General features: G+C 40.0%; 1 protein-coding gene across 2 annotated transcripts in view; it reads right to left on the bottom strand.

The window, feature by feature from the left end:
- Positions 1–12,547, bottom strand: part of gas7b (growth arrest-specific 7b) — a 68,748-nt gene that overhangs the window by 14,379 nt on the left and 41,822 nt on the right. For both annotated transcript variants that reach the window (XM_072712281.1, XM_072712282.1), the window contains exons 6-7: positions 3,252–3,341; positions 2,052–2,167 (exon numbers count right to left, since the gene is read on the bottom strand). In XM_072712281.1, coding sequence (XP_072568382.1) covers positions 2,052–2,167; positions 3,252–3,341 — 206 coding nt within the window. The remainder of the gene's footprint in view (positions 1–2,051; positions 2,168–3,251; positions 3,342–12,547) is intronic.

The raw sequence follows: 12,547 nt of genomic DNA, 5'->3' as shown, positions 1-12,547 counted from the left end.
TCAGTGAAAGTACTGTGTCAGGATTTTAACTGGTGACCTTTCGATCATGGACACAAAAGCCAGACCTGCAGAACCACACACTGCCACAATTGTGGCACATTGTGGATCATGCCATGAGAGTGTCCACTAATACTGATAGGAGGCCAGTACAGGACCAGTGATGACCAGTAAAGACAATCACCCACCATTAGGCCCCTCCTACTATCACGGTCTGATTACAGCTCATTCTTCCTTTGCTTCAAAACATTCACTTATAACTGGTGGGGGTCCACTTACAGCTATACAGCCAAATCGGATGTTTACTGGAAAAAGGCATTCACACTCTGAAGAACTAGCATAAATTCAGCGTGTGTGAGCGTGAGATCTCATTAACATCCATTGCTGCAGGAGATGCTGCAGCATGTTTGCAGAGGTAAACAATATTAGAATGACGGAGTTATTCTACCTTGATGAATGCAGTTAGTTTTTTTAATTATTAATGAAGAATGTAGTTTCTTTATAAACTGCAATAATGGAGGTGCAGCATGGACAAATAACTGGAAATGCAGAGTGGCAGCAAACTCGTCACCAAGCAGATGAACCACAAAGCATGAAGCGGAATGCAGATTAGCAAGTGCATACCCTTGCTAGGACAAAAATGTTTTCTAATTGAAACAAGAAGATCAGTTCTTTGCACACCCACTGGTTAGCAAATGTGCTGCCTCGGCATAAAAACAGTTTATACCAGGGGTGGCCAATCTTATCCGCAAAGGGCCGCTGTGTATGCGGGTTTTCGCTGCAACTTCCTAATTAGATTACTAATTAGAGGACTGATTGGCTGAAGAGTCTTCACACCTGGGTTTGAACAGCTGACCTACAGGTTATCCCAAAAACCTGCATACACACCGGCCCTTTGTGGATGAGATTGGCCACCCCTGGCTTATAAGACTTTCATAACAGGATGAGGTTTAACATCCATAGGTTTCCTATTCATTTTTCAAGCAGATGCAAATATAGAATCTTTCTGATTTCTCCAAAATAATTTGCTTTCATTGCATTGACTATTACTTTGCTTTACTCTATGAAGAGCCTTGCTACTCTCTACTTTAAATAATGTACAATGCAAGCCCATGATCTTTTCCAGGAGACAAAACAGAACACCCTTGACATTAGTCCATCATAGACCTGGCAAGGACACAATACTACTGGATGACATAATAATTCTCTATGGCAGAAATTCCCAGCAGAATGTCCCTCAGAATATGTGACTACAGGAAGTGCATTTAAAGAAATCATGGATTCTGCTGCAGTTTGGCTTAGACAGGTTAGGTATCATTGAAACACAAGACAGAGAGGAGCGGGACTCCCAAAACATGCATTTTGGGAAATGCCAACCACACAGGATGTTTCTTACAGTGTGAGCTGCAGACATGCCAAAATGAACACAAACCACCAGTTAAAAACAATGCCTCAGAATATCTTGGAAACAAAGGCTTCTAAAGCCAGAGCTCTGTGGCTAAAAAAGAGCATTCATATTTTTGCAAGGTATCACAATCATTTGTACAGTATTTACTTTCACATGTATGTTTACAATAAAATGAATTTATACTTTGGCAAAGCAGGGTCAAACACAAAATTCTTCTTTTTCTTAACAATACATAATGTTAATTTGGCTATCGTCTATCCATCCTTCAACTGCTTATGCAGTACAGCGTCATGCTGTTCCTGGAGCCTATCCCAGGAAGCAGAGGGCACAAGGCATGGGCACCCTGGATGGCATTCTAGGGCCAGTAGGAGAAAGCCCACACAGCACTGGGAGAATATTAAAACTCCGCACACAGCTGGAGATGGGATTCAAACCCCCGGCCGTAGGGAGTGCAAGCCAAAGGTTTTGCACACTAAGCCACCATGTTGCCCGGTTTTGTCAATAATTAAAATGAAAAACTTAAGTTAATCATAAATATTTGTGCAGGGTCTTGAAAAATTGTTTACCAGAAATATAAATCACTTTTGATAAATAGAACCTAGAGAAAATGAGTTTGCAGTAATTTGTAGCAATAAAGCCATTTTACCTTTCCCGCAAAAACTCTGCCATCTCTTTCTGCATTTGTTTTCCCTTAAGCTGTTTCTGCAGTAGAACCTCGAACCCTGAGACAGAGGCTGCTCCCTGGGGGTCCTTCTTGTCAGTCTGGGAAGGAAAAGGAAATCGGGAACACATGCTAAAAATAAATAACACATCCCTCAGGAGTCTTTCTGTGGGAAATCTCTAGATGAGCACTATCTCAATAAAAACACAAATCTTTTCTTCTTAACACAGTGCTGGAATGTAAGAGACAAAATGTGGCCCAATCTTAGTCTAAACACTGCAAATCCCACAGAGTACTACTAAAACTTTAAAAGTAAACAAATAACAACCAACTGAATATTTTTTTTGTATTTGCTCTTGATTAAGAAGATGACATTAAGTTAAACTGGTGTACATCTGTGCATTGTTCAAGGCTTCTGAAGCAGTGCTGTCCATCGTTGGTGGAACGTCTTAATTTTCCACATTCTTATCCTGGTCAGGGTCAGAGGACATTACTAATACAATAATACACTTAGTTTGGCGCCAGAAACAGGGTCAAGTTTCACACCAAGGAAAAAGGTGACATTGAATAAACAGCATCCATATTGTGAAAATAATGTAAAGTGGGATCAAGCAGAATGTTGATTTGCCATGTTTTTAATAATAAAACTGCAGAGGTGCCATAAACATGCCCTTTTTATTATTTTCATGAATCGATTATATATACAGTGCTTATATGGCAATGACCAAGTAAGGGCAAAGCATCAAAACTGTTAGAAAGCATGAATCAGATTCATGTCTGTAAAAGATCTGAATGGTTAAGTCCAGGAACTGAAAACAGAAAAGGAAACAATGCGGGCTGTACAATGGACATTATACTTTAAACTCTATAGATCTACAGTTCTGAGTGTCTATACAGAAACATATTGTAGGCCAGATGTGTTATATCACATGATATTTCAAGGGAGAGGGAAAAAAAAACAGGGTAGGAGAGGAAACCAGAACATCTGGAGGACATGCAAACTGTTCACAGAGAAACTATGACTTATTCCAGCACAAAGGCACTGCTAGTATTCCTGGTGCTGTAGGTCCCTGTACCACCCATGGGGCATTACACATGATATATACTGCACTCGTATTTAAATGGTTACGAATCAATGGTATTTTGGGCTGTAGGGTGGTCAGGGTGAGGTAGCTCCTCTCTTACCCAGAAATAATCACAGTAGCTCCACTCATTGGGTTTCAGCAGCTGTTGCTCTGGCATATTCATCGGCATGGGAAAGGTAACACAGTTGATCTGCAGGAAAGAAGAAGAAGAATGGAGTACTTGTTAATGGGTATAACAATAAAAATAAATTCAGGCTGAAAACAAGTGCAAAGGAAAAGATTTATAAGCACCACATCTGCATGTGTGGGTGCTTGTTTTTATTGCTCTCTTTAGCTGACCTCTTATTCCAAGTCGTTGCAGAAAAGGCATGGTTATCTACACTGCCCCTCCTTCGCTGTGAAAGCCGTGGCACAGAGCAGCCCCGACGGCCTGGAGGCACCCAGCCCACAGACATGCCCCACACAATTCAGCCCTAATCAATCCTAACATGCCATTTGTCCTTATTTTCAGTGTCACCGCTGGGGATAAAACTCATTTCATTTGATGATCCTCCTTTCTCCTTAACTGCACTGCTAACTGATATATTGCAGAAAAACATCCTATGATATAGAACTAAATTCAAAATTTGCTGTAATTTGACAAAACACATTCCTGCTCATTGTATCAAACTGGCCCCAGAGCAAAGCCCAAAGCCGGCCATTTAACTTGTGCATCTTCAGCTTAGACAAGGCTCACAAAAACAAGCCGAACAAACTGATGGCTGCACTGCGGAATCACTTACAATAAAAGGTATTTAACTGCAGTGCAGAAAAAGTCCAACAACGTTGGCAGGGCCTGGTTGTCACGTCCCAATCTTGCCACTCCTCCTGTGTGCCACGCCCCCTTGTTAACCTCGTGTGGAATCCCCATGTCATCAGCTGTTTCGAGCTGTTTTCATTAGTCCTCTGTATTTAAGATCTTCCCTGTTAGTCCTTCCCCAGTCCTGTCATTGACGTCTTTACCGGTTTTTCCCCATGTGCCTTGTTGGTTTCCCTAATAAATCCCTTGTTCGCCGATCCTGCGACTCCTGCTCTTGTTTCCCTGTTCCGTGTCTCCTCGAAGTGTGACACTGGTTATATTTTTCGGACAGGCGGGCTCAAAGCAAAATGCAAAGAGAAGCTGAAAATGAACGTTTCATGCAGGATAATGTGTCCCTCAATTTTTATTTTGAATTTGGAGAAAAAAACAAGTCAGACTCAACAAGGAGGCCACAAAAATAATGTCTGTTTGTAGGCAAGGGCTTATTGTAAAATAACACAAAGGCAGGTACGGTGAAAAGGCATAAGCAATGAAACTGTAGACTATATTGTACTATATACATATTAAAAATTATTTCAGTGAGTGAAAATAAATGCAAGCAATGCTTCCTAAATTAGAATCTAAATTCATTTTTTCAATTTAATTAGTAAATTTATTTAGTAAATATTTCTTTCTGTGTTCAGAAGGTCATGAGCTCCTGATTGAAAGTCAGGTGACCAGATTAATTTATACTGATTCCACATCCCCTGCTTTCTCTTCAGAATAGGTACAGTTTTATGTTCTGTCTAATTTCACTTGTAACCCAGAACAGTAGGATGAAGCCAGTGCCTAGAGCAGTAATCTCCCCGTGTCCATCGCTTCCCTTTCTGACCCAGAAACATCAGTTCTGCATTTTCTTTCTTCTTTTTTGTTTGTTTGTTTGTTTGTTTCCTTTTATCAGCTCCGTTGCTAGTTTATGTGTTTACTCATGGGCCATATTCACCCCAGGCTTCCTGTTTCCATCTGTCTTTACGAAGGGAAATATTTATAATAAACCTGTTTCTCGTTGCCAAGTCCATGTGTCAGGTGTTTCTATCTGCCCTCTTAAAGCCATAATTTTAAATTTAGTACTAGGCAGGATGATAAAAATACTGTGCAAAAATTAGATGGTGGAAAAAGTGATCATGGTAAACCCTCCAGAAGTACAGAACAGCACTTTGTAAATTTTATAGTATTAAAGAGCTACAAACAAGAGAACATCACATGAAAACCACAGCTATTTTAACAACCGTACATACACACACAAGTCTTCCAGAGGAAGTCAAAATTAATATTGCGTGTAAAAATTTGCAACACAGCAGAATAAAATAAAATTTGGCTCCCCCTGACAATGGGCTGCAAAAGACTGGATCTGTTTTCAATCGAAAGGCTATTAGACTCTGTGGTCCACTGGATCTTTATAATGGGAATGATGTAACAGTCAGTTTTGGAAGGGTTTACCAGGGCAAAATAAGCTTGGAGTGCTTTTCAGCATTGATGCAACACAAAGCAAGCGTGTGAAAGCAGTCTGTGGGAAAAAAAGCCCAAAACGAAGCCAGACTTTGACACCATTCCATTCTCAAGGGGGTCAGATTTAATTTAGAAAGTCAAAGGCTTTTGAAGGGAAACAGTAATGTCCTGCAATGCTAAAAGGGGCCACTGGAAACAGTTTGCTTACATAGACGCTCACAGATCCGCGGTCTAAAAACAGCCAGTGAAACGTGGTCAGTAACAGTACATGTGGGGCAGACTCTAGCCAAAGGCAGAACAGAGAGCTACCCGAGGCCCCTGAAATAACAGTGAAATGATCAGCATTTTTACATTTTTTTTGGTAAGAAAGCCTCCCAAGTAAAGCTTGGTCTAGGGCCCCTGATGTTGTACAGCCACCCCTAAGTATACGTCATAATTTCATTGGTACTGTAGTACTTGCTCATACGCCTTACTGTTATATACCCGTCAAAAATGCGCAAACCATTTGCGTATGGAGAATAAAAAAAGTAGCAGAAAGCTGTTAATAAAGAAGGCAAAGCTCAGAATATTGATTTTTATATAATAGCAATATGTTGTTTTGTGATGCAGAAATTTATTTCCCGGCGTTAGATTTTTTTTTTATATATATAACGAAATCTATATGCTGCTATTTCACTGTTTATTTCAGATACATCAGTATGGTCTCTTTAAAATATAACTTTAAAGCTGCGCTTCCTTACCTTCTTAAGGCATATAAGTTACAAAATTGGTCAAGGGGACCTAAAAGCAAATAAAAACAGCAGCAGCAGGAGGTGAGAACCTTTGGAGCTTTTCACCCTACGGCCCTGAAGGCCTGTGGGACACATGAGTTACGCTGCTGGAAGCTTCTCTGTGCTACAGAAAGGAGCGGGCAGCCTGACAAAAAAAAATTTGCTGGACTAACACAAAATATATCAAATTTTAACAATAAACCTGCTATATATCTGATATGCTTATAATAATAATAATTCAAATGATTAAAAAAAAACAATGGAGGGATATGGTATTACTCTATAGCTATAGGCTAGTTATAGAATATTGTTAAAGCGCAAAAAAATGTCTAAAAAGCAAATTTGCCAGTTACAGATAGGGTTGCATGATATTGGACAGCAAACTGTGATAAACATTCCAATATTTATAAAGCAAAACCTGAGTTGAAAAACGTACCCAAAATAAGTTGTAGCCAAATAGAACTTATTACCTAATAACAGAATCTGTCAAATAAATTGGTCGTGTTGCTGTGAGGTGTGCTGACAAAAAGCAGTGCTGAAAATTAATTTGCTTTTTTTCTGAATATTATCTCTATGGAATCCAAAATATTTCCATGCAGCACAAGGTGCATGTCTTTTGGTGACGGTTTCTTGTTCGCTTTTCTCCTCCTCACTCATTTCTTGTAGAAACGCACCGCACTGCCTATGAGTGAGAGCGATAGCAAGGACAAAAATGCTTATGATTGGCTTGGAGAGCGTGAGCAGAGCTCATGGAAAAGCTGCAACAAACCTTACACTGACTATTGATGATTTCTATTCAGCAAATCTTATCGGGTAACCCCTCCGGCCCAGGTGGCCAATTTTACCACCAAGATTTCAAAACACCGGGATAGCATTTTTTATTTTTTTTGACAATACCATATACCACAATATACTGTACCACGGTCATGAAAAATTACATACTGACAAGTCTAATCTCAAATCATCTGACTATCACAGTCCTTGTCATGTGACAACTGTATGTGCATAACATGCACTGTTAAATTAATATTAAAATCCCACAGGCCTAGTTACAATTTGTCATTTACTGTAGATATGGAAAATACTTGAAACATTACTTTCTACATACAAAAGCAAGCAATCATCTAAACACTTATCCCAAACAGGGTCACAGGGGGGCCTATCATGGAAAAAAGAGGTACAGCAAGTTTCACACGTGAGATTACATTTGGTAGAGGCGGAGTGTGTGTCGCACAGGAAGTGCGCAAGATTTGAGAGACCAGCCCACCGCATTCATGTGATCATGCTTTTTCACTTCCACCTTGTCTGCACTCCATCTGTGTGCACATCCATGTAATAACGTGCTTGCAGTGGAATGGCATGTAACTTATTTTAGGATTTACCCGGAAACAACAAATGCTATCTTCTGATTGGCTGGTAAGTGGCTATTCACTGTGCATAACTCAGGACAGCTATGAACTCGGCGAAAAACTCCTCTCCGTATGCCTGCGCCTCGTCCATTAATTCTATAGAACAGGATGCCTTGAGAGGCCTGGGGACAGCCTGAACGGGATGCTGATCCATCACAGGGAGAACATGCAGAATCTCTACACAGAGTGGGGGTGAAATTCAAACACCGAACCTTACAGATCTGACCCACTGTGCCACCCACCACAACATCCTCCCTTCCTTAAAAGACAACAGTGTTGAACCATGTTGTATTGCTAGCTGCACCAAAATTTAAATCCTGACATAAATATTTGTGAAAAGTGTCCATTATGTAAATGGTACTTCGGAAATGCAGGTATACTGAAAAGGCAGGGGCTCTTACTTGGATTTAGCCTGTGGATTAGGCTGACTAGCTAAGCATATTGTTGCAAGGCAAGTAGACTTGGGACACATAGATGTAGAATGATGCCCCATTAATTAAGGAAATGAAGGAACGCTACCCAAAAAGGGGTTCAGGGTTTTGGTGGCAGTCTGTTGAGGGTGGCCATCTTTTGGTCGTCCCCCTGCAAAAAGCATGCATGTGCTAAATCACTTCCTTCCTGCTCACCCCGTGATTGGGGCACGGTTGCCAGCCGGGTTCCATTGACACTTGCCAGCAATGAGAAAACCATGGTTACCGCTGGCCTGTGTGGCACTGATCGCCCCCTTCTGGTGAGTGACATGATGGCCCTTCCCAGCTAGGCCATCATGCCGCTATATTATTATATATTAAAGATCCCCAGGTAAAAAAATGCATGTTACAATGTATACTGCTAGCATTGTGAACATATAATGGCCAGGATGCCTCTTTCAGCAAATCTCAGAAATAGCCCCAAATGGAATATAAAGCCAATAGTGTAATATTTACTTCACTATGATAGGAAGCATCCAGACAACTAGGAATCGCAAACAGTTATTGGCTTAGTTTCATCTCAGTGTGACTTTTTTGAGCAACTCGCAGCATCTATTTATAACCAGGAGCAGTTTTGCACCCTCGTAAGGTGTCAAGTCGCACTGCCTCAGAGCTTTCACTGCCTCTCAACTTCAGCGTGACTGCTGTTGTTTTCTTTACACTTCATAAGTGGCCAAAGATTTCCGGAACATATTGTAAAATTTGAAATGCCATACCATTCCTGCTAATCGTTTTCTTTAATACAAAATAGCAGTGGGTATTTCCAGCGGAAGCTGTTTGATGGAGACTTTAACCTAATCATCTTCAAATGAGAAAAAGACTGCTGAATGAGAAAAAGAGTGGCTTTGTGTTAAATTATAAAAAGCATTGTGTTGCATTGTAACCATGTACTTCACAAACCCAGACAGAACTGTTTCTCACTACAATAACCAACTGTGTGAAAAGTGACTGCAGATGGCAGGCATTGCAGGAGTCAAGAAATTGTTATTTATAATTCCAGGGTATATTTTGTAAAATACCAAAATATACTATTCATGTATATTTATCTATATATACAATTGTGTGACGTGATAAGAACTGAAAACTAAATTTTGAATGATATGATCACCAGCACTGCCTCATAAATATTAAAAGTCACGTGAAACATGCATGCAGGCCCACAAACATAATCCCTTATTCACTCAGACTTATACAGAGACATCTTCATCTACAAAGACATAGTAAATCCATGGCTTGTGCTTGTTCGTAATTGATTCCAATAAACCATGCTTAGAAATTTGCCTTGATGTACAAGGCAATGTTTTAATGCATAATTCCTGTTATCTCCCTAGCACATCTAACAAATACACAATACCATACAGTAACCTCCTGAGACCCCACCCATTCATTTATGTCCATTGTAGTGGACATTTTGTTTTTGCATCTATCTTTTCACTGATGTAAGGAAACATATTTATTCCTGTTGTACACTAAAGAGGACATGCTGTGAAATTAAAAATAAAAATTAATTTGAAAAAAATCTAAATTGTAAGATGTCTTATTTCCTCCAAAGACAAATAACCTAAAATTGAAGGACACTTTTTTCCTTGGGTCCCAGAAGGATATACAAGGATATTGCCAAAAGTATTGGGACACCTGCCTTTACACACACATGAACTTTAATGACATCCCATTCTTAATACATAGGCTTTAATATGGAGTTTGCCCACCCTTTGCAGCTATAATAGCTTCAACTCTTCTGGTAAAGCTGTCCACAACGTTCAGGAGTGTGTTTATGGGAATTGTTGAACATTCTTCCAGGAGAGCATTTGTGAAGTCAGGCAAGGATGATGATGGTGTTCTATTGGGTTGAGGTCAGGGCTCTGTGCAGGCCAGTCAAGTTCCTCCACATCAGACTCACTCATCCATGTTCTTATGGACCTTGCTTTGTGCACTGGTGCGCAGTCATGTTGGAACATGAACATCCCCAAACTGTTCCCACAAAGTTGGGAGCATGAAATTGTCCAAAATGGCTTTGAATGCTGCAGCATTAAGAGTTTCTTTCACTGGAACTAAGGGGCCAAGCCCAACCCCTGAAAAACAACCCCACACCATAATCCCCCCTCCACCAAACTTTACACTTGGCACAATGCAGTCAGGCAAGTACTGTTCTCCTGGCAACCGCCAAACCCAGACTCGTCCATCGCATTGCCAGACAGAGTAGCATGATTCATCACTGCAGAGAAAACATCTCCACTGCACTAGTGTGCAGTGGTGGCATGCTTTACATCACTGTATCTGATGTTTGGCATTGCACTTGGTGATGTATGGCTTGGGTGCAGCTGCTCGGCCATGGAAACCCATTCCACTCATTCTCTATGCACTGTATTAATGGATGCATTCTCTATGCACTGTTCTTGAGCTAATCTGAAGGCCACATGAAGTCTAGAGGTCTGTAGCTATTGACTCTGTAGACAGTTGGCAACTTCTGCACACTGTGCGCCTCAGCATGCATTTTCTGTGATTTTACGTAGCCTACCACTTTGTGGCTGAGTTGCTGTTGTTCCCAGTTGCTTTCACTTTGTCATAAAACCACTAACAGCTGACCGTGGAATATTTGGTAGCGAGGAAATTTCACAAATGGACTTATTGCACCCATGAATTCATGCTTAAATTCACACTTGAATCCACTGAGCTCCTGAGAGCGACCCATTCTTTCACAAATGTTTGTAGAACCAGTCTGCATGCCTAGGTGCTTGATTTTATACATCTGTGGCTATGGAAGTGATTACGACACCTGAATTCAATGATTTGGATGGGCGTCGCAATACTTCTGGCAATATAGTGTATTTTTGCATGTCTCATCCTGTTACCCTAGCAACAGCCTGAAACATAAACGACACACGCAAAACTGTTTTTTCATTACTACAAAACAGATAAGCATAAAATGACATTTCCATATTAACTCAAGCTTCCCAAAGTAATGAATCACAACATATCGCAAGTCTATGTTCCCAAGTTCAATGTACTGATTTCAATGTGCAAAAACAACAGTAAATCTAAGGAAATGAACAACTTATTCTTAAACTCAGTTACTTAACAAAGCTTTGAGATGCTGCTTTTTATTAGTTCATAGCATCCATCTACCTTTTCTTATGTTTTGCTTGCCAGGTCCATGCAGACATATCTGAAGGCAGATGCTAGACCTGTGAGGGGTCTCCCTCAGTAAATTATGCTGACTAGGGAGGGTGGGGGAGGGAGAGGGCTTGGGATTCCCCTTGGTTGAATTTGGCAGCTGGGGGGGGTGGGGGTTTTCCCTACGCAAATCAAAATACCATTTAGATGATCAGGCACTCAGAACCTAAAATGGGAGGCACTTTCAATCATTCAGACAAAGGGTGCAGGTGCTCAAGCACCCCCTTAGCTGAAAGGACAAGGCACAAGACCCTAACGTCAGAACATCAAAGAAACCGGAAGTAATTCCACACAGAGCCAGGGCGGGAATCACTGCCCCACAACCCAGTCATCTAAGTTATCATGAAAAGTTTAAATATGGAACTTTACAAGACCTGAAACAATTCATCAGCATGTAATTGGTGATATAAGTAACCGAGTGTTCCATTTAGACATTGCATATGCGGGAAGCAGATATTTGTATTCAGGAAGTAAGAAAGGGTTGCTTTGGTGCAGATATCAGAGGAACAGCGTCAAGCTGTTAGAAAAGTGGTTAGAAAGCAGATAATGTTATCAGTGTGTGCTCTGTGATATATTGTCATGATGTATTTACAGTCCTACCTACAAACCTCCACATGAACCAGCACTATGGGGAAAATAAACAAAAAAGTGTGAATTGATGGAATAAAATTAATAGATAAAAGTTGAAAAAGATCCCTCTCCCTCTATCCAGTGTTTACCAAACCGCTGATAATCTCTAACAGCAGCCCCTCTGCCCCCAGCTCCCCTATCTCTCAAACAAGACCAGCACTAGAACTCTGCATCGCTGCTGAGACTGCAGTGTGCTCGGATACTGTTGCTAGGCAACTAATTACATCTGTTGTAAAAACATATTCTTGTTTCATTTCTATTATTGCAAATCTACACAATCATTTTTGAAAACAGTGAAACATAACAACACTGAAGATGCATAGGAAAAAAATTATATATATATATGTGTATTACCTGTTATACATTACTTCCTTTCCAAAACAAAAATGAAAACAATTTAACCATTTCAAGAATATTGTTTTGTTTTTTTTTTTTTGGTGTCACGTGAACAAAATCCAGCAACAGATGACAATTACATTAACATTTTTTTAATTAAATAATTTACAATAATTAATTTAAATAATTATATATATATATGTATATATATTTATATATATAAAATCCTAATTGTATTTCAAATCTCACTACCTCTCTGGTGGATGGATTCTATTTATTGTTTCATGTTAAGACATAACAATGATTTGCATGTACTGTAA

The sequence above is a fragment of the Paramormyrops kingsleyae genome, chromosome 5, assembly GCF_048594095.1.
Source record: "Paramormyrops kingsleyae isolate MSU_618 chromosome 5, PKINGS_0.4, whole genome shotgun sequence".
Taxonomy (NCBI): domain Eukaryota; kingdom Metazoa; phylum Chordata; class Actinopteri; order Osteoglossiformes; family Mormyridae; genus Paramormyrops; species Paramormyrops kingsleyae.
Note: the sequence above shows the minus strand (reverse complement) of the source record. Positions and strands in the feature narration are given on the sequence as shown.